Raw genomic sequence first — 23,073 nt, 5'->3', positions numbered from 1 at the left:
CTGAAGGTGTCCGTTGTCAGGTATGGCCTGCAGCCAGAAAAATGGCCACCGGGACGCTGAGGAGAAGACGACGGGGGCGGAGAGCTGAAAAGGGCGCGCAGGGCTATGTAAAAACACGCCCTTTGTCTCGATCCTCCCCTTCTTCCGGGGAAAAAGGCAGCGGCTTCAGCTAGGCCAAAGCTGCGGTCTCAATTAGAGACCTGATGCCCAGGAGGGCTCCAGGGCGGCGCGCGGTAGTCCAGGAGGGGGTCGGATCTGCACCAGACCCCCCCGGAATGGGCGACTGGCTAGCGGTGGGGTCAGCAGGGGTAGCGGTGTCTGTATGGAGGGTCCCCCTGAAGCGCTATGGAGCCGCTGCAGAGACAGGGGCGCAGAGAGCCCTGTCTCTGATGTGCCATGTCTGCCTGCACCTTCCCCCGGCCCCAGCGGCGTCCCACAGCTGGTCTGGGGTCCCTGGATGCTGCAGAATGCTGCCTGCTGTCCGACCCTACCTGAGGCATCTCAACCTAATGCCCCCTGAGGGGGATTAGGGAGGATGCATCTGTCACCGTCAGGGGGTCTTCATCCTCGCCTCGACCTCAACCCAGACCCCAAAGGGGTTGGGGAAGGAGGGGGGGGGGGGTCTCAACTTCGGACCAGTACCCGAGGGACTGGGGAAGGAGCGACATGGGGAACCGCCATCTCAACTTCAACTGGGCACCCCTAAAAAAAAAAAAGGGGGACAAGGAAGGAGCCATGCCGGGAGTCTCGCTGGACCCACTTTTCTTCATCTGTATTCCGGAAGAAAAAAAAAAAAAGGAAAAAAAAATCCTTAGGTGTGCCCCCTTGCGACACTTAGCAAAAACTGGAGAAGGCTGACGCCGTCCAAGGGTGTATACTGCAGAGGAGGAGCCAAAGTTAATCTTTTTCAGATTATGCAGTGTCGCCTCCTAGTGGACAGCAGCATAACACCCATGGTTCTGTGTCCCCCAATGAGGCAACAGAGTAAAAGTAAGTGCCATTTCAAGTGTGTGTGTGTATATAATATATATATATATATATATATATATATATATATATATATATATATATATATATATACACACACACACACACACACACACATATATATATACACACACACACACACACACTTGTGCTATAGTATAGCACTAGTATGTTTAGCGAAAATCACAATCCCCTATGAACAGCAGCCACAGGCTCACCTTCACAGGAGTATCATAATGACAGGCACGGGGGTCAATCAGGACAACCCCATCGGCGTTCAACGATTTATGTCACAGGGTTTCCAATGGGAGTGTGTACAGACGCATACCCCTGTTTGCGTGTGTTGAATGCTGCTGTCAGACTGATGGCAGGATTATATAGGTTAAAAGCCACAAGCGGAGTTACGATCCACCCGCGGCATAATGCCCGTTTAAATTAGCTGTTGTGCAGGAAAAAAATGCAGTCTCGGCATGTGAGCCATCAAAGGCATGGACACGACAAAGCAGCATAAGGTTACGTCTTATGTCGTTAAAGAGTTACTATTAAACATCAGTAGTTAAACAAGGATATCTTTTGAGGTTACCCAAGACGCAAAAAAACTTGGTTTAAAGGGAAGGTGCCGTGTTTTTTCATAATTTAATGTAAAAAAGAAAATAGTATAAAAAGATATTGTCCCCTAAGCTTGACTCAGTGGTGTGTATGGATTTATATTTTTTCTGTAGCAATGCAGCCACTGGGGGCTGCCATCTTACCTCTCTGGCTGCTGAATGACACTTTCCATGCTCATTTACGGCAGTCCCTGGGCATAAGAGACAATAGTCGGCTGCCGACCGTATCTCTTTCATTGAAGCTGCATCAGGAGTGAACTGGCCATGCCTCTGTGGGCAGCTCAATTCACAACTGTAGGTGTGGCCAGGCACCATCTTATTAGAGCCCAGTGCTTTTCTTTTAGCTTCATTTACACTCTATTGCAAGCCCTGGATGCTGTACTGTTCCAGCATAACAGGGCTTGGATGTTCACTCTGCACATACCAGCTGTAGGAGAGGAACCAGGACGAGCTCCTGGACACCAAGCTGCTCTTTCCAAAACACACGGCCAGCTGCTGCCCCTGCTCTTGCAAAACATAGAAGGAGCTGCTCCCTGCTGTTTCAAAACACTTGGCAATCTGCTGGACATCTAATCCTCTCCTGTGTGATACTGACTGCTGAGCCCTGTATCTAATCCTCTCCTGTGTGATACTGTGTGCTGAGCCGTGTATCTAATCCTATCCTGTGTGATACTGACTGCTGAGCCGTGTATCTAATCCTATCCCGTGTGATACTGCTCTCCTGAAATACTCTGTGCTGCTGTAACCCTGCCCCTCCACCATATATCGCCCTCTGTGCCCCCCATACACCAGCACACTGCTCTCCTGAAATACTGTGCTGCTGTCACCCTGCTCCTCCACCATATATCTCCCTCTGTGCCCCCCATAGACCAGTACACTGCTCTCCTGAAATACTCTGTGCTGCCGTCACCCTGCTCCTCCGCGATATATCTCCCTCTGTGACCTCCCCCATAGACCAGCACACTGCTCTCCTGAAATACTCTGTGCTGCTGTCACCCTACTCCCAGAATCCTTGCTGCCTGCCATCCTCGGTGACCTAAGACCCCATTCCTCTCCTCAGATCCCGTCCTGGCGATGTATGAAAGCGAGGCGACAGGGGCCTGATATATGGTGGAAGGAGCAGTGTGCCAGCAGCACAGAGTATTTCAGGAGAGCAGTGTGCTGGTCTATGGGGGGCGCCCTGTTCAGTGCCAGGGATTGTACATAGAGCGCTGTGTTTTATACACATGGATGGACCATCTGCTTGTCTGCTCCACAGAAATCCAGGAAACATTTCTGCTGATTGATGACCTGTCCTGATCCAGACTTTGCATGCAAGGACAGTCAGTAACTTTGCAGGCCCCTTCAAAATGGCTGCTCACTGTGTTCCTAGATGTCATCCTCTTTTCTCTTAGCAAACACCCAGAAGGGGAGGAGAGGAGTGACACCACACCCATGTCAGCAGATTCCGCCCATAATTACTGCAGTGCAGTAATGTGAGCTAGTTGTACACTAGGTTTTTGTGCCAAACTTCAGTAGCTGTTCCCCCTAGTGTTAACAAGTGGAAATGCCAAACTTTTTAAAATTATTTTTCATATTTTACAAAATTAAAAACATGATAATATTTTTTAAGAAAATGTAAACATTAATTCACATTTTTTCAATTGCTGAAAAAAAAAAAATTTTGGATGGCACCTTCCCTTTAACTTAACTTTAGTTCCCAGGATTATGTAGTCACTTATTGTGTTTTCTACTAATCAAATTTGCAGCAGAAGTTCATCATACTGCAGGGATGTAAAAAGACCTGCGAGAAGCACCCACAGAGACAGCACTGAAGAAACAGGGTATGCATCAAGTAATGATTTTTTAAAATTATTAAATACAATTTACTGTCTTTATCATAATTTTTTTTTCCTTCTACAAAAGAAAGAGGTCAGTGATTGTTTCGTGATGTTGGTCTACTAGGCATTGCTCCCACCTACTCAGAATCCTACTCCACACTGATGAGGGGCAACACCCCGAAACAGCTGTCTGTGGATGGATACCTGGTCTTGGCATTTCCCTTGTCATATCTGTAAACTCGTAAAGAGCTGGATATTGACTTAAAGGGCCGCTTAATATGATGGTAATGGTGGTTTCCGAAAGGAGCCACTACTTGGCTGGGTCCTTCCCTGGAGGAAGATCTGGCTAGTCCCATGTTTGAGACTCTTAAATGAGGCTCCACGGACTTTATTTGCATATTGTTATGTAATCTAGTAATTCGACCAAAAAAAAACAAAAACAAACAAAAAAAAAAAAAAAAAAAAAGGAGACCTAATGTAAATGATAGATTTAAACATACGCATTTAACACAAAGGATGCCATATATTTGTAGCAGTTTGTCTTACCTTGTGAAACAAATTTTCCAGAGCATAACCCCAGCAGCTCCTCCATGCCGTCTTTCTTGGACACTTCGTCATCACGCTGGCTGGAGTCTGAGAGGGAGCCTCTGAAGTTCCCAGAGCACAGGTCCAGCAACTCTCCCATGTTAGCATCCATAGCATTCTCATCCATTGTATCCAATACAAGCCTTTGCTTAGCAGAGCTGTATTTAGTCCTGTTGTGCCCTACATTTAGAAACCTGTAAAGGGCAAATAAAGACATTAAATACACCACCACAGTAAAATTGTAGTTGTAGTGTAGTTTACTAGTAAATAGGGAAAAAAAACTCAATTCTTTTGTTTTATGGTGTTTATTACACAGAGGAAAAAAAAATTAAATGGCAAAATTAGTCTATCCAGGTCAGCAACATTATGGTCATGCCAATTATATATATTTTATTCTAAGGGATATTCTTAAATTGTCTCTTGAGCAGCACAAAACTCTGTAGTCTTAGTTTCCATTCTTCCTGGTTTCTAGGGTGGTCTCTCCTCGAGTTACAGCTCTGGTGAATAGTAGAGCACCAGTTCTGCTATAAACACATTCAGTTATCAGAGTGTGCACTGGTCTCACTGAATTTACACAGACAATATGGCATTTCAACAAATGCACGGCTTCGGACAGGAGCCCAGAGCCATGAATAAGAAACCCGCCGTGAAATCTGCGGGGCTGGTGATTTATTAGGTCACCTCTTCAGAAAATGAGATGAGAGGGAAGAGGAGCTACTAACTGCTGTACAGAAATCAATGGGTTGGAAAGCGCTAACTGGGAGGTTAAGAGTTAGCCTCACTCCTGGAATGTAGCTACTATGCATTCTCGACCAGGGTATGGAGGCTTAGCTCCATGGAAAGGAGCAGAACACTATGAAAGATAAAAACCAACACTGCAGGAGAGCAACACTAAATAGAAAAAGAAAGTCCATTGCAGATTTGCCTATTTTTATGCTAACAAAAGCTATTTAAAAAAAGCTTGAGAATATCCCTTCAAGAGGCAAACAATACATTTCTTATTTTTTTGAGACCCTTAACTTTTTTTTTTTTTTTCTTCCATCTATGGTGCTGTCTGAGGATTTCTTGTTTGCATGGTTAGGTGACGTTTTCATCTATACCATTTTTGGAGACACAGAACATTTTGACTGCTTTTTATCTTTTGCATTTTTTTAGGCGGTGTGGCGATCAAAAAAAAATAAAAGGCAATTCTGACATTTTTTACTTTGGTCTATGGCCAATTACTATTGCCCCCACTGTTGCAGGCAGATGATCAGCATAGTCTGAGAACAGCTCCCAAGCCTGCTCCATACACGGAGACCCAACATAAAATATACAATTAAGTCCCAAGTCTGGGAGGGGAATGGGATAAAAATGTAAAGATGGAAAACCAACAGACTTTCAGCACATAGTCAGGGTATACAACTGTATACAAACTGGTATTATGTTAAGAAGCCCAGAAGAAAATATGGAGGCTGTCACCCATAGTATTGTGCAAAAGTTTTAGGCAGGTGTGGAAAAAAAAAAGTGAAACAAAGTAAGAATGCTATAAAAGTGTGTTAATAGTTTATTTTTCTCAATTAACAAAATGCAAAGTGAATGAACAAAAGAGAAAATACAATTAATAATCGGTGTGGCCATGCTTTGCTTTCAAAACATTAAATCTTGCAATTTTTGAAGGAACTCTGCAGGGAGATTGTTCCAAAAATCTTGGAGAACTAACCACAGATGATCTGTGGATGTAGGCTTGTGCAAATTATTCTGTCTTGTTTAGTTATCCCTGACAGACACAATGATGTTGAGATCAAGGCTTTGTAGAGGCTATATCATCACTTCTTGTTCTTCTTTAGGCGGACCATCGTACTTAAATGAATGGCTGTATAACTGAGGTCCTTGGGATGTTGCAGAATTATTTGGAGCCAGTCAGATGCCTCTCTGATGCTATTGTATGAAGGTTGAATATCTTGCTGTGTTCTTCAGCACAGAACACCAAGTTATCCTGACCAAACCACCAACTCAACTTGCTGAAATGCAGTACCAAATTTGCAAGGAATCTTCCACCATGCTTAACTGTTGTCTGCAGACACAATCCATACTGTACTTCTCTCCAACCTGTCAGTAAACAAAACGCCTTCTGCTACAGCCAAATATTTCACATTTTGACTCGTCAGTTGAGAACACTGGCTTCCATCCACTTTCAGCACCCTAGTCTATGTTTTTGGGCAGAGTCTCAGCTTTGTTTCCGAGTCAAACGTATTCCTTTTTTGCCTTCAATTCTTCCAAGATGACCACTTTTGGTCAGTCCTCTCTGAATAGTAAATGGGTATACCTGTGTCCCACTGGTTGCTGCCATTTCTGAGATGATTTGACATGTTCCAAGTATGAAGGTAAGTAAACATGGGTATTTGATCTATGTTTCCTTGGCCAACCATTGCATATAAGGTCCTCATTGTTGCTTATTTCTTGATGAGTTTTAAAAAAAAAAAAAAAAAAAGCTTTAACAGCGCATCCGGAAACCACAGTCTGCTTCAAAATCTTTGCCATGGAGAGACCTTGCGGATGCAGCACAACTACCTAGAGTCTTGGTGGTGTGCTAGGTCCTGCCATGGTGTATGTGAACTGTGACATAAAACTGTCTTCCATAACCTCACCTTTGTAGCAGTTTGGCTGTACCACACCCAGTTTTAGGCCTCCTACACAGATGTTTCTGCTTCAGCTAACGACTTTCAACTTAAATGATCATTATCACTTGTTGAGTATAACTCATATACCCAAAAATAAATCGTACAGAATCAAAAGGGTGGTAACATCAAATATTGATACAATTTAGATTTCGATTCTGCTTATTGACAAAAAAATTGTTACACTTATATTTTCTAAAGCACTTTTAACTTTGTAGCATTTATTTCCCACACCTGCTAGTAACTTTTGCAAAGTAATGTTTATGCAAATTTAGCCTGATGCAAAAATTACCATTACACACAAATAATCACAAACTGTATGAATGAAGCACACACAGTGATTATATTAATACATGGTAGTCTTACCCATCAGCATCCAGTAACTGGCTTTGCGTGTCATCCAAAGAAAACTGGAATTGAGAGTCGACACCAGCACAGGCAAAAGACTCTTTAGGCTCAGGTGAGGCATTGTATAGATCCTGGGAATCTTCCACGGGAAGCGATGGTTCCGACATCTTCCCTGAACTCTAAATTCATCATTAAAATCCATTAAGTCACTATTAAAGTCATATAAGCATGTAAAGGAAAGAACAGAATCCACTAACATATCAATTTAAAATAAATTAAAGTCAGAAGTCAGTCATGCAGCAACAAGTAAATTACCTTTGATGCAGAGCTGAGGAAGTTTGCTTTGAAGGTAACGGGGGACGGTGATCGGAATCCCCCTATGCCAGCAAGAAAGGAGCTTCGCCCGTTTTTATTAACAGGCTGGTATGAAGGAATCATGGACCCAATAAGTTCAAAACTGCTGTTGTGGCTGCTGTCTTTTGTCGTGGGTAAAGGGAAATCATCGTCCTCTGACGAACAAATTTTATGACGAATGTGGAAAAAAAAAAAAATGAATGAAGGACAAAAGCCACTATTTTCAGGGAAATGCTTTCTCTTTATTTTTTTTTCTTAAAGAAAAGGTATTTTTAATTACCGAGTTTATCATCATTGCCTTTACACTCATCATGCTCCATCTTATCAGGTATGGAATCACTACTTGACAAAAAAAAAAAACACGACTCATTAACACATGCCTCTGTAGCTGTGACAATACAACAATCCAAAGGGTTAATATTCAATTTTTTTTTTTAGATATCAAATTGTTATTCAGTAGTACATAATACGCATTCATTTAAAGAGAACCTGCCAGCATGATATTTAAAGTTAAACTTCAAACGATCGAAGAACAAAGCAAATTTCTTCACCAAAGAAATCAATTTAGTCGGTATAAGGGTACGTGCCCATGATCAGGAAAAAGCAGTGCTTTGGATATAGCGTATTACTGCTGCGTCCAAAACGCAGTGTTCAATCACGCAGTTAAATCCGCATGTGTTGATTAAACAATGTGAGTTTAGCGCATCCAATACATAGCTAATGCGGAAATATCTGTTGCGGAGACTAGCAGCTCCGCAACAGAAATTGTAGTCTACGCAACAGATATTGACATGCTGCGGCTCTTAAGCCCACACCGTGGGTGAGTTTACACAGTGTCAAATAGAAGCACAATGGGCATGGGATTTCTACAAATCCCATCCACTGTGATTGTATGGTAGAATAAGGCGTTTTGGACACAGCACAGCTGAGCAGAGTCTAAAGCGCTGCTGTTCCTGATCGTACGCCAACAGCGCTATTACAGCCATGTTTTAACTTTAACTTGCAAAATCGTGTTCTCTAACATACAATAAAATATTAGATACTTGTGATATGATCAGAGATGTTAATATAGGAGTTGGCCCCCTTCAGCAATTGTAGCAGCCTGCACTCTTCTGAAGCATTTTTGCAAGATTTTGCAGTACTTAAGAATATTTTGTTACTCGCTTGTTGCCACTAGCAGGACGACACTAAGGGAATCATACCTAAAAATGTTGATGCCACAAAACTGGGGCCAGACACTTTGAAAAGCTGAAAAGTTTTTGCGCAACTAAAGAGTTGTAGCTAGCAGTAGGAGAAGCTGAGAAACCTCAATAGCCACCACAAGTAGTAATCAACAGAACATCTGAGATCTAATGGGAACAATTCTACTCTAAAGGAAAATTGAGACATCTTCTTACAAGTAAAGAAAATTGGATGGCTGTAAGGTCCCCCAAAAAACTTGACGAGAAATGGATTTAATGTTACGGAACGAACAAAAAGAAAAAAAATCAAATGTTTGTCATTGGGGGACACTGACCATGGAACGTTCAAAAGACGACTAGGAAGGGAAAGAAAAATAAAAAACAAATGATCAGAACGCTGCCACCAACCCATGAAATCTGGAAATATATAACAGAACGCACATTTATGCACCCTAAGGCCTGTTTCACACATCAGTTTTTTCAAATCAGTCAAGATCCGCCGTTTTGCAAAAAAAAACAGATCCGCCATTTTGCTTGGCAGATCCTTTTTTTCCCATTGAGTTGCATTACCGACGGATGGCCATCCGTTGGATCCGACATGTATGGACGGACCATGCAACGTTTTTTCGGGCGGCCGGATCCGCATTTTACATTGCGTATGCCCAGAGGATTTGCTTCAGCCGCAAATTTAACCCTGTTCTGGCGGCTGAAAAAAAAAATTCTCTCTCTCCTTCCCCAGGGCAGCGGTTCCTTTAAAATTCTTCCTTCAACGGATCCGTTAAAACAATGGTCCGGTGCCAAACGTTGTGGTCAGTACAGACAAAAACTGATGTATGAAACAGGCCTAAGGAACTGTGAAATGTACTGGATAACATTTGTACAGGAGAAGCTCCATTTAAGATGATTTGAAACATAAAAACTTGTACTACACTGGAACAGGCCATTCCATACAGAAATTGGCCTACACTGCAAAATAAGCTTATCATATCACTGTGGAGGGAACAAGCCTGACACAAGAAAAGAAGATCATTGTCCCAATGACACAGGAGGATAAAAGCCTACTTATGGAGCAGGGAAACAAAGACAGAATCCCTCTGTCCTGGTGATCACCCCAAAAAATATTATTGAATCTAAGATCAGATTAAACTTTTCCCCTCCAAGCATGGTAACTCAGTAGCTAACATTATGTCATATTTCAGTCAGCTGAGACCAGAAACACCGTTGTAGTCGTGACCAGACCATGGTATCTGGGGTTACATTGAGAACTGCAGGTGTGTGGCAAGTCGCACTCCCGAGTCTCCCCAAACCATGATATCGTGTGCATGACTACAACTACGATTCTGCCCTCATTTTAATGCTGACAATTCTTAAGAATGAGCTCTGAACCCTTGAGGCACTCACACACACAGAAAGAAACCTTTCAAGTGCAATTTTCTCAGCGTAATATTTTTGGCACAAAAATCATTTCACATTGAGGAGATGCATTAAGACTGTTCTGTGCTAGTCTAAGGAGGGGACAAGCTGCAAGTAAGTGACATCACGAAGAACGTTTCCAAGAAGTACAGTGAAGGAAATTATTTGATCCCATGCTGATTTTGTAAGTTTGCCCACTGACAAAGACATGAACAGTCTATAATTTTAAGGCTAGATTAACATTGAGAGATAGAATATCAAAAATAAAATTAAAAAAAAAAAAAAAAAAAAAAAATCACATTGTATAAATTATATTACATTTTGCAATGAGAAATAAGTATTTGATCCCTCTGGCAAAGAAGACTTAATACTTGGTGGCAAAACCCTTGTTGGCAAGCACAGCAGTCAGACGTTTTTTGTAGTTGATGAGGTTTGTGCACATGTCAGGAGGAATTTTGGTCCACTCCTCTTTGCAGATCATCTCTAAATCATTAAGATTTCTGAGGCTGTCGCTTGCCAACTCGAAGCTTCAACATCCTCCATAAGTTTTCTAGGGGATTAAGGTCTGGAGACTGACTAGGCCACTCCATGACCTTAATGTGCTTCTTTTTGAGCCACTCTTTTGTTGCCTTGGTTTTTTGGGTTATTGTCTTGCTGGAAGACCCAGCCACGACCCATATTTAATATCCTGGCGGAGGGGGAAGGAGGTTGCCACTCAGGATTTTATGGTACATGGCTCCATCCATTTTCCCATTGAAGCAGTGAAGTAGTCCAGTGCCCATAGCAGAGAAACACCCCCAAAACATAATGTTTCCACCTCCATGCTTGACATTGGGGACGGTTTTCTTTGGGGCATAGGCAGTATTTCTTTTCCTCTAAACACAGCGAGTTGAGTTAATGCGAAAAGAGGTCAATTTTTGTCTAATCTGACCACAGCACCTTCTCTCAATCACTCACAGAATCATCAAGGTGTTCGTTGGCAAACTTCAGACGGGCCTGCACATGTGCCTTCTTGAGCAGGGAGACCTTGCAGGCACTGCTGGATTTTAAACCTTTACGGCGTAATGTGTTACCAATGGTTTTCTTGGTGAATGTGGTCCCAGCTGCCTTGTGATAATTAACAAGTTTCCCCCGTGTAGTTTTAGGCTGATCCCTCACCTTCATCATGATCAAGGATAGCCCACGAGGTGAGATTTTGCATGGTGCCCCAGATCGATGTCGATTGACAGTCATTTTGTATTTCTTCCATTTTCTTACTATTGCATCAACAGTTGTCTCCTTCTCACCCAGCATCTTACTTATGATTTTGTCGCCCATTCCAGCTTTGTGCAGGTCTATGATTTTGTCTCTGACATCCTTATAAAGCTCTTTGGTCTTGCCCATGTTGTAGAGGTTAGAGTCTGACTGATTAATTGAGACTCTGGACAAGAGTCTTTTATAAAGGCGACTATGTAACACAGCTGTATTTAATGCAGGTAACAAATTGATTAGGAGCGCCTAACTGGTCTGTAGGAGCCAGAACTCTTAATGGTTGGTAAAGGATCAAATACTTATTTCTCACTGCAAAATGTAAATAAATTTATGTAATATATACAATGTGATTTTCTGGATTTTATTTTTAAATTATAGACTGTTCATGTCTGTCAGTGGGCAAACTTACAAAATCAGCAAGGGATCAAATACTTATTTCATTCACTGTAGGTCCTATACATCTCAGACACTACATGCATAAAAGCAGCTATGCCTGCAAATGCCGGCTGGCATCTACACACTGCAACATCTACTTTAAGAGAGAATATGGGGGCTATGATTTTATTTTAGAAGTTAATTGTGTGTCAGAGTGTAAAAAGTTTTCACCCAGAAAAGAGTTATTAGTATAACACAAATAATCAACTAAAAAAAACTAGAGAAAAAGAGGACAGATGCTACGACCAACTACAAACCCTTACACTTACCCAAGTTTAGTTGAACTGTCTTTAAACAACATCAAAGTTGATTCTGTTCGAACAGGCCTTGGCACGGAGATTGTCACTTTACTAATACCACTTTCCTCCAGACATTCATCTTTAGACTCCTCTTCAGTGCCATCTTCTCCAAGGAGATACTCTAAAGTCTTTGGAGTCAGAATAGAAACATTTGATTATATTATGTACATCTTTAGTCATTGCATCAACTAATTTTAGAAGAGAAAAAAAAAAAATATTTGTGTCTACAGTTTTTGTAACTTCAGTTTTGCATTGACGGAGCTGGGTAAGGTCTTCTTTTTGTGCCATAGGTTGACATTTTTAGTGATAGCCATTTTGGGGTACATGTCATTGTGATAGATTTTTACTTCATTTTTTGGGAGAAGTGCTGTGACCGAAAAATGGTACTGCTGGAGTATGGATTTTTTTTGTTTCAGTATCCAACATATGGTTAAAATATTTTTACACATACCAGAAACTTTTTGGGTACACAATACTATTTATCCGAAGATATAGATTACTTTTAAACATTTTTATGCTATTTTTGGTCCTTCTAGGAGCTTTGAACTAATGACTGAGCTTCACAGGAGGACTAAGATGGCAGTTGCGAGGGGTGGGTCATCACCAGGTCCCTGGCTGACATAGTACACATCTGTTTTCCACAATCATATCGGCGTCATTTACATTTTTGAAAGCAGCCTTCAAATCGTTAAAATGTAACAATCATCAGAACAAGATCATGGTTTCTGCATTTACAGGCAGATACCAACCACTTTAGTAGAGCCAGATCTGACCGCTTCATACTTAGATTTTTTTCATAGGTCATAAAGCAAGGTCGTAGATCATTAAGGTTTTACCTAGGAAGATAGAACCTGTTCTAAATTTACACTTACCTCTGCATTGCCCTCTTCTTCATAAACTTGTTCTTCCTCTTCATCAGACTCATCTGTCATTTCTTCTTCCTCCTCATCATCTTCATATCCATTTTCATTGTCAAGATTATACAAAGCTATGCGCTTCTGACGCTCTTCAAATCGTCTTTGCTTCATTGCCACCTGAAGCTTTGCCTTAAGAGTTTGAAGTTTCTCACCTGGTCAAAATACAAAAAAAAAAAAAACACAACAACAAAAAAAAACACATTGTAATATTAATAAATTACAATACGACAGCAAATTTATGTAGAAAAAGAAGTAGTAAAATAAAAACTACCTGGCTTGCCATGTACTTTGTCTTCAGGTTTTTCACCCTCTATACTGACAGGTACAACATCCGCTTTAAGCTCTTCTTTACCATCTGCAGTAGTCTCTTTACGAACAATGTTCAGAATAACTTTTTTCTCAGGCATAGCCTTCACTTTATACAAATTATGTTTCAGAAATCGCTCCTTTAATGCTTCAAGGTCTAAGCAAGCATAGGAAAGATAATATGGGAAAAAAGTTACAGAATGAATTAATGAATAAAATTTGAATAGTTACTAAAAAAGAATAAGTTGTGGCTCGGTAGACACAGGAACATTTTTACATGTTTCAGGTGTAAAACACATACTGTAACTGTCCAGGCCATGGAAGCACAATCATATCTGGTACAAGGGCCATAATAAGACTCAAATGGATGTCGTATTGAGACTATTATTGGATATCAAAAATACATGTCAAATGTTTGATGGTGGGTGCCCTGGAAATGAAACCAACACATGTAGTACTTTAGAGATGAGAAAACTCCAAATACATGTAGCTCTCCTTTTCAAAGATTATGGAGCCGATTCAAAGTTTTTAAATCACTGAGTTTTCACAACCCTTTGGATCAACGCCAACAAAAACAGGATTTTTGGGTTGCTTACCGTAAAATCTGTTTGTTTCTCGGAGCCTTCAATGGGGGACACAGAGACCATGGGTGTATGCTGCTGCCACTAGGAGGCTGACACTATGCACAAAAAAAGGTTAGCTCCTCCTCCGCAGTGTACACACCACCGACCGGCAGGGAATTCCTCAGTTAGTGAGAAAGCAGTAGGAGAAGTAACAGAATAGATTGGTTACAGTTGAGTTGGTTGTTCTGTTTTCAATCAACCAAAGTAAGAACAGGAGTTGTAGAACATGGGAGGGTGCCGTGTCCCCCAATGAAGGCTCCGAGAAACAGATTTTACGGTAAGCAACCCAAAAATCCTGTTTTCTCGTTCGCCTTATTGGGGGACACAGAGACCATGGGACGTCCCAAAGCAGTCCCTGGGGTGGGAAACAAACTTCCATCAGGCCAGTGGACTCACCACCGCTGCCTGCAGAATCCTTCTACCTAGGCTGGCATCCACTGAAGCGCAGGTGTGGACCCTGTAGAATTTCACAAACGTGTGAACCAAAGACCAGGTTGCAGCGCGGAGGCTCTGTGGCGTACCGCCCATGAAGCACCCACTGCCCGGGTAGAGTGCGCTCTGATCCCCAGAGGGGCCACTCGATGCTTAACCCGATCGGCAATTTTGGAGGCCTATCTGATCCAGCGGGCAATAGTAGCTTTGGAAGCCGGGTGACCTTTCCGCGCCCCATCTGGAATGACGAAAAGAGAGTCTGTCTTTCACAAGGAAGACGTCCTAGACAGATCTGACCAGATCCAGCTTGTTCAGGGACCACTCCCGAGGGTGAGATGGACTCGAACAGAAGGACGGCAGAACAATATCCTCATTGAGGTGAAAGGACGACACCACCTTCGGAAGAAAAGAGGGCGGAGGCCGCAGAACTACCTTGTCCTGGTGAAGTACCAGGAAAGGAGAGAGCGGCAAGAAAGAGCCACCAATTCCGACATGCGCCGGATGGAGGTGATGGCCACCAGAAAGGCTACCTTCCAGGAGAGAAGGGAAAGGGAGACTTCTCTGAGAGATTCAAAGGGAGAACCTTGCAGAACCTCCAGAACCAGATTAAGATCCCATGGATCCACGGGCGCTCAATACGGAGGAGCCGTGTGAGCCACGCCCTGAAGAAAGGTTTTGACCTGAGGGCGGGAGGCCAAAGTCTTCTGAAATAAAATGGACAGCGCCGAAACTTGACCCTTCAAGGAACTGAGAGCAAGCCCCGCATCCAGCCCCGCCTGAAGAAATGCCAGAACAGAAGGGAGCGAAAAGCACATAGGCGCGATGTTATTGGCCTCACACCAAGTGAAATAGGCCTTCCAAGTACGGTAATAAATTTTGGAAGATGATGGCTTCCTGGCTCGGATCATGGTATGAATTACTCGACCGGAGAATCCTGCTCGTTTCAAAACCTCGATCTCAACAGCCACGCCGTTAAATTGAGCGGTCGAGAATTGGGGTGGCAAATAGGACCTTGAGACAGCAGATCTGCCCGGTCTGGAAGCTTCCAGGGGGCATCCGCGAGAAGGTTGACAATGTCCGCGAACCAAGACCTTCTGGGCCAATTCGGGGCGATGAGAATAACTGGAATTCCTTCTGCTTTGATCTTCAACAGCTTGGGAAGAAGAGGCAGGGGAGCTCGAACTGTGACCAAGGAATGGCCAGAGGGTCGGCGCCCACTGCGAGAGGATCTCGAGCTCTAGATACAAACGGTGGGACCTTCCTGTTGAGGCGAGAAGCTAGCAGATCTACGTCCGGGGTTCCCCAACGACTGCAGAGCTGAAGAAATACCTCCGGATGTAGGGACCACTCTCCTGCCGCGAGACCCTCGCGGCTGAGAAAGTCGGCGGCCCAGTTGTCTACGCCGGGAATGTGTACCGCGGAGATTGTCGGTACCGAAATCTCTGCCCACTGAAGGCTCTTGGACACTTCTGCCAGGGCTGAGACACTCCGTGTCCCTCCTTGGCAGTTGACATATGCCACCGCTGTGGCATTGTCTGTCTGAATCCGGACAGGCAGGCCCCTGAAGAGCCTCTCCCAGTGGACGAGATAAAGATGGATCGCTCATATCTCTAGGACGTTGATCGGCAGAGCAGATTCTTGAGTCGACCAACGACCCTGAACAGTGTGATTGCGGAACACTGCACCCCAGCCGAGGAGGCTGGCATCCGTTGTTACAATCTGCCAGTGAACAGGAAGAAAAGACCGCCCCAAGAGGATGAGAGGTGACGTCAACCACCAGTTGAGTGACCGCTTGATCCGGCATGAAAGACGAACAGGGCGATCCAGGGACAGAGCCGACCTGTTCCACCTCGACAGAATGGCGTGTTGGAGAGGTATGGCGTGAAATTGGGCAAAGGGAACTGCCTCTATCGCCGCCACCATCTTTCCCAGGACCCTCATAGCTGTTCGGAGGGACGGAAATCGTGTAGTCTGCAGCGATCGTACAGCCTGCTGCAGGGAGAGAATCTTCTCTTGTGGGAGAAAGACCCTTGACCGACTAGTGTCAAACAGTAGGCCCAGAAACACAAGACGTTGAGTAGGGACCAGACAGGACTTTTTCCTGTTGACGATCCACCCGAAATCGGAAAGAGTGTCCAGGACGATCGTCAAACTTAGGCGTGCCTGTTGGAAAGAGGGAGCTTTGATCAGAATATCGTCGAGGTACGGAAAAAGAACGAGACCTCTGATTCTCAACAAGGCCATCAACGCAGCCATGATCTTCGTGAAGACTCTGGGAGCGGTGGCGAGACCGAAGGGCAGCGCGACGAACTGGTAATGTTCCTGGCGAACCGCAAAACGCAGGAACTTCTGATGTCCGGAGAATATGGTAACATGTAGATAGGCATCTTGGATGTCTATTGAACACATGAATTCCTGCTCCTCCATGGAAGCGATTACCGAATGAACCGACTCCATCCGGAAGTGGCGAACACGGACTCTCTTGTTCAGCAGCTTGAGATCCAAGATGGGTCGGACCGCCCCGTCTTTTTTCGGCACGACAAACAGGTTTGAATAAAACCCTGTAAACCGCTCCGATTCGGGAACGGGCACAATCACCCTGGAACTGAGGAGAGAGTCGATGGTCGTAAAGAACCCCGGGATCAAAGCTGGATCTTTTGGAGGACGGGATTCGAAGAAACGATCCCGTGGAAGAGAGACGAACTCTATCTTGTATCCTGACGATACAACCTCCCTGACCCAAGCGTCCTCTACTGAGGCCAGACAGACATCCTTGAAGAACAGAAGTCGACCTCCCAATTGGAAGGTACCCTCGGGAGTCCGAGGATAGTCATGCTGATGTGGGCCGTCCAGATCCGGATCTGGATGGTCTGCCCTGCGAAGAGTGGGAGCGCCAGGAGGGAGTGGGTCTGAAGGAAACTTTCTTCCTATCTTGGCGTGCCTGCGGTCTTTGTTGGTTGGAGGAGGTCTCCGCCATATTGAAACGGCGGTAAGCCCGAAAGGGTCGAAACTGACTCCTCAGTGGGGGTCTGCAAGGCTTGGACTGAGGCAGGAGAGAACTCGTGCCTCTGGTGGCGTCCTTAATAACTTGGTCCAATTGGGATCCAAAGAGGCGCCCTCCCTGAAAAGTCAGATTAGTAAGAGACTTTTTAGAAGACAGGTCCGCATGCCAGGCCTTGAGCCAAATTGTACGTCGGATTGCCACAATGTTACTTGACGCCTGAACTGCACAGGATGCGGCATCCAAAGAAGCAGAAAGCAGATAATCCCCCGCATGGGAAATCTGATTGGCAAGATCGGCCAATCGATCTGGTTGCATTTTCTCTAGGATGCCCTGACGAAGATCCTCTGCCCAAGTGGCTATGGCTTTTGCTGCCCAAGATGAAGCAAAAATTGGGCATACCGCCGTCGAAGCCGCTTCGAAGGCAGACTTCGCTAGGTATTCTATGATCCTATCATTAGAATCCTTAAGAGACGCCACGCCTGAAAGCGGGAGAACCGTGTTATTAGAAAGCCTGGACACGGGCGGATCGACAGAGGGAGAGGCAGACCAGTTGTCCGTGAGCTCTTTAGCAAACGGGTACAGAACGCCGAGACACTTCCCTCGTTGAAAGCGTCTGGTCGGATCCCCTCTTTCCCTGGTAAAAATCTTTCCAAACTCGGAATGTAAAGGGAATACCCTGGAGGGTGTTTCCTCCCATCTGAACGAGACCTCCTGATCTGAGGATTTCGCAGGGGGGGGGGGGGGGGGGGTCAGCAATGTCGAAGGTCTGATGAATCGCTGCAATGAGGTTCTGCACAGTAACCCTCATGTTCGCATCCTTGTCCGAATCCAGCTCTAAGATCCCCTCAGATGACTTGTCTGAGAGCGCTTCACCTGACTCGGGAGAGGAGGCCCAGGAGAGAGGCTGCCGAGAAGGGCTATGTGGTGACATGGGGCGAGGAGAGCATTCCGGCTGGAGATCCTGCCTGGGTCTTTTGCGACTAACGCTGGCCGACTCAGATGGAACCTCTTGAGGCCTGCTGGACCCTGTAGAGGTGTCCAGGGGCAACTTATCCAGGACGGCTACTAGGGACTGAGACACCCTGGTGAGGTCTGCCACTGACTGTGATAGAGACGAGGCCCAGCCAGGCATGGGAGGTTCACTCTCGCCTGGGGCCCTAGATGGCTCCTGGGCGGCGTCAGGTTGAATAGGATTGCTACAATCCAGGCAGAGGGAAGTGGACTGACCTGAGGGAAGTTTGCGATTGCAAGAAGAACATGCAAAGAACTTGACGAGAGTGCAGGAGGGAGCCGCAGGGCGGTTACGGTCAGATTTGGAGTTAGACATAGTGAAACCTGAGGTAGTGCCGGAAGGTTGGGGGACAGGGTGCAGAGAAGGGTGTCAGCCTGCAGATGCAGAGCTACTCACGGTCCGGTGACCCCAGAGACGAAGGTATCCACCTCTCTGCAGCTGCAGGTCAGAGCGATATCCGGCTGACAGGCCCAGGGAGCGATATCCGGCTGACAGGGGCATCCGGCTGTGCGGCTGCAATATGGCGACCGCCTGAGAGGAATCAGGGAAAAACGCGCTCCCAGGGGAAGGAGGGCGGAGCTAACCGCCTGCTGAATCCGGCACCGCCCCTGGCCAGGAACAGGCTGAGAAGAGCGGTGGGAGGGCCTGGAACGGGCGGGAGAGAAGCCCGCTTAGTAGAAAGGGGCGGGGGGCGTGGCCGCGATACAGGAGTAGGCCCGAACTGAAGTCGGGGCCTAAATTAATCGCGGCGGTCGCCTGTCAGCACAGGAACCGCAACATGAGCGCTGCCGGGGAAAAGACCCCTGTCCGGGATAGGGACAGCGGCTGACCACAAAATAAGGCTGCCTGGAGGCGCGGGACGGCCACGGAGACCCGCAGTGCTACCGCATCCTAGCTCCAAGGGAATCTCTCCTGACCAAGTCCAGAGATGAGTGGGGATCTAATACTCACCCTGTCCCGGGCCCGAACCCTGAAAATAAAGGTACCTTCTGATTGAAGCTTGTCTGCGTCTCATCCGACCGACAGGCTCTGGCAGGCGAGTGGGTGGGAGACGGACGACAAGGACTCTCAGAAAAGCCGACACGTGTACATGTTGGCGTCTGCCCGGAAGGCTGCTGGTCCTGGTGCAGAGAGCTGCGAGGATACGGGGTGGCAGTACGCGCCGTACTCGCAGCCTCTTCGTGGGACTACAGAGGTGACTATTCACCCTGTATCCCTCCGGAGAAACCTGAAAAGGAACGACGCACATCGAGGTAGATATGGGTATAATGAAAGACCCGTGTCCACCTCCTACTGACACTAAGCTAAACTGAGGAATTCCCTGCCGGTTGGTGGGGTGTACACTGCGGAGGAGGAGCTAACCTTTTTTGCGCATAGTGTCAGCAGCATACACCCATGGTCTCTGTGTCCCCCAATAAGGCGAACGAGAAATGGGTGTAGCAAGAGGAACCAGTACAGGGCGTTTTTACACCACAAATGCTACTGGACTAGCATTTCTCCCAGAGCATATGGCATTGAATGCCACTAAATAGAGGTGCTACAATGAATTTGGCGCCATGTAATCTGTCAAGACTGGGGTAGCACAAGCTTGCACTAAGTTAGTGTTAATGAATCGACCCATATGGGTGTTGTGATAAGAGCCTGGCATTTCATAATTCCCATAAACTACTATGGAGAAAGCAGTGTACATATGCTGCCACCACTCTGAGTACCATCTGCTTGTATGCACAGCAGTGTCAGCCATTGTCCCATTGTTGTCCCTACACATTTCTTCCACAGCCACGTTTAAATAGCTCCGAATAAACAGTGCCCTTTTTTTTCTCTCTCGGAATATACATATATATTGTAATCCTGGTTTTGCAGTCTTTTTTGCTAAGTAAACCCTAGTCAATGACTTAACGAAACTTACAGGTGTTTTCCAGTTTTAGAAACCCCTGTCCCCAGCTGCATTTTGCTTTTTTAAAAAAAATTAACACTGCTTTACTTATCCTTCTTGGGTCCACAGGCCAGTGTGTATTTATTATCTGCATAGTCGTGTGGACAACACTACGACTAATCCGCGAGCTCATCGCCTCTGGCATGAGCCGATAAGCTCAGTTACTGGCTGCTGTGCTGTCGACGTGTTGTCAGCGCTGCAAACAAGACTACGGGAGCACCGGCAAAGACTGGACTCTGGAAGGATGAGTACAGTCATTTGTTTTGCTTGTTTCCTTAAAAATAAAAAAAATAAAAATAAAAAAACTAACACCACAAACTGCAGCCGGGAGACAGGAGTTTTCTGAAACTAGAAAATCTTTTAAAACCAAGTACCTTAAAAACTATTTTCCATTGCACTCTTTAGCAACAGTTCTCAGCACAGACCATATTGTGCCATAATGTTGTCATTACTAAAAATGAATGCATGAATCATAAATAAATACAATAAGCAGAAAAAGAAGCGATCACAAATGAGAATTTTCTTGTGCTCAGAAAGGCACTGATAGATAGCAGTGTTGTGGATAGTTATCTGTTTAGAACAGTGGTTTCTCAAGACTCTTCTCTGTCACTAACGAGTGAAACATGGACAATATGTGAACGGCATCAATGTACCAAACAGGGCCATAGATTAAAATGTGTTTCTGAATAATAATAATAATAATAATAATAATAATAAATAATAATAGTAGTAGTAGTCCTTAGCTCACATACAACAAACTAAAAAGTGAATGAGGCTAGAGTTGAGGGTCCTTCACACAACACAAACTATACCATACACTACTCAATACCTCCATACAATCAATAACTGCTACCATTTAGTGTCTAAATTATGCTGAACATCATAATTCGGTTCTTATCTATAAGGTTATGTGCCCACGTAGCGTTTTAATCCGGACACTGAAAACCGGACTCCTTCCCAGAAATTGCGCGTTTTTTTCGCGCGATTTTACCGCTATTTCATCGCGATTATTTCGCGATTTTCGCGTGCGATATTCAAGCACTTTCTAAGCAATTTGAAGTATCGCTTGGAAAGTGATTGACAGGTTGGTCACACTCGTCAAACATAGTGTTTGACAAGTGTGACCAGCTTTTTACTATTGAGGCCGCCTACGCGGCCTCAATAGTAAAAGAATGTAAAAAATAATTTAAAAAATCGGGGTATATTTACCTTCCGACGTCCCGCGCTGCATTCCCGGGCCTCAGCGTTCCCAGTAATGCCTTGCAAGACCTGTGATGACATTGGTCTCGCGTTGCTATAGCGATCTCACGAGACCGCTAGAGTCACGCGAGACTACGTCATCACAGGACCTTGCCGCAAGGCATTACTGGGAACGCTGAGGCACGGGAAGGCAGCGCGGGACGCCGGAAGGTAAATATACCCCGATTTTTTTTTTTTTTTTTTTTTTTTTTTTTTTTTTACAGGGGTATGGTACCCAGGGCCTGGAGGACAGTCTCCTCTCCTCCACACCGTGGGTACCAACCGCACATGAGACGCTTAACTTCGCGCATGGTGGGCATAGCCACATGCGGGAAGTAAGCGATTCTCATGCATTCCTATGGGTGCGGAATCGCGGCAATTCTTTGCAATTCCGCACAAAAAGGAGATTTTTGTGTACTCACCGTAAAATCTCTCTCTCTTAGCCTCTAATTGGGGGACACAAGACCTTGGGTGTTATGCTTTCCGTCCACTATGAGGCGACACTATGCTTAATCTGAAAAAGATTTGGCTCTGGCTCCTCCTCCACAGCATACACCCCTGGGAGGCATCCGCCTTACCTCAGTTTTTGTACCCAAGCAGTAGGAGGAGATAACAAATCCAACATAACCAAGCCTATAAACAAAGGCTACTATGTACAGTTCAAGGAACAATATGAGTACCCAACATAATAACAGCCCGCAAGGGCAACAGGGTGGGAGCTGTGTCCCCCAATTAGAGGCTAAGAGAAAGAGATTTTACGGTGAGTACACAAAAATCTCCTTTACTCTGTCGCCTCATTGGGGGACACAAGACCTTGGGACGTCCCAAAGCAGTCCCTGGGTGGGAAGCAATGGACGAATATTGTGCTGACAGGTCCCTAGACTTGGGACACTGCCGCCGGCAGTACCAGTCTACCCAGACTCGCTTCCACTGAGGACTGAGTATGTACACTGTATTGTTTTGTAAACGTGTGTAAGCTAGTCCAAGTGGCCGCTTAATACACGTGTTGTGCTGAAGCCTGGCGTCGAATGGCCCAGGAGGCTCCTACCGCCCGTGTGGAATGTGCCGTGATACCTGCCGGAATAGGAGAATTGTTTAGGCGGTAGGCGTCATGGATGGTGGACCTGATCCACCTGGCAAGGGTAGCTTTTGAAGCCGGTAAACCCCTGCAAATGCCTTCTGGAACAAGGGAAAAAAAAAAGGAATCAGACTTCCGGAAGGGTGGAGTCCTAGACACACACGTACGCAATGCCCTGGCAAGGTCAAGCGTATGCCGGGCCCTCTGCACTCTATGAACCGGAGCCGGGCAAAGGGTCGGTAATGAGATGCCCTCATTGAGGTGGAATTCAGACACAACCTTTGGAAGGAAGGATGGAACTGTACAGAGAACCACCTTGTCCTGGTGGAAGAATAGGAAAAGCTGTTTGCAGGAGAGCGCTGACAGCTCAGACACCCTGCGTAGCGAGGTGATTGCCACGAGGAAGACCACCTTTTGTGATAAAACTCGAAGTGGAACTTCCTTAAGATGTTGAAAAAAGGAGGTGCCTGTAGAGCAGTTAGGACCAAATTAAGGTCCCACGTATCCAGTGGACGTCTGTAAGGAGGGACCAATCTGGAGACTCCCTGAAGAAACGTCCTGACTTGAGGTTTGTTAGCAATACGC

The 23,073-nt window shown here is 45.3% G+C and overlaps 1 protein-coding gene across 2 annotated transcripts in view; it reads right to left on the bottom strand.

Moving 5' to 3' along the window:
• CLSPN (claspin) overlaps window positions 1–23,073 on the bottom strand; it is a 94,850-nt gene that overhangs the window by 33,967 nt on the left and 37,810 nt on the right. The window contains exons 9-15 of one of the 2 annotated variants that reach the window (XM_073562949.1): window positions 13,130–13,321; window positions 12,814–13,010; window positions 11,912–12,069; window positions 7,643–7,704; window positions 7,324–7,517; window positions 7,027–7,187; window positions 3,962–4,194 (exon numbers count right to left, since the gene is read on the bottom strand). In XM_073562949.1, coding sequence (XP_073419050.1) covers window positions 3,962–4,194; window positions 7,027–7,187; window positions 7,324–7,517; window positions 7,643–7,704; window positions 11,912–12,069; window positions 12,814–13,010; window positions 13,130–13,321 — 1,197 coding nt within the window. The remainder of the gene's footprint in view (window positions 1–3,961; window positions 4,195–7,026; window positions 7,188–7,323; window positions 7,518–7,642; window positions 7,705–11,911; window positions 12,070–12,813; window positions 13,011–13,129; window positions 13,322–23,073) is intronic. The other variant, XM_073562953.1, reaches the window with a different exon arrangement.

This window comes from Dendrobates tinctorius, unplaced genomic scaffold (genome assembly GCF_039654945.1).
Source record: "Dendrobates tinctorius isolate UK_male_01 unplaced genomic scaffold, ASM3965494v1 ptg000015l, whole genome shotgun sequence".
Lineage (NCBI taxonomy): Eukaryota > Metazoa > Chordata > Amphibia > Anura > Dendrobatidae > Dendrobates > Dendrobates tinctorius.
Note: the sequence above shows the minus strand (reverse complement) of the source record. Positions and strands in the feature narration are given on the sequence as shown.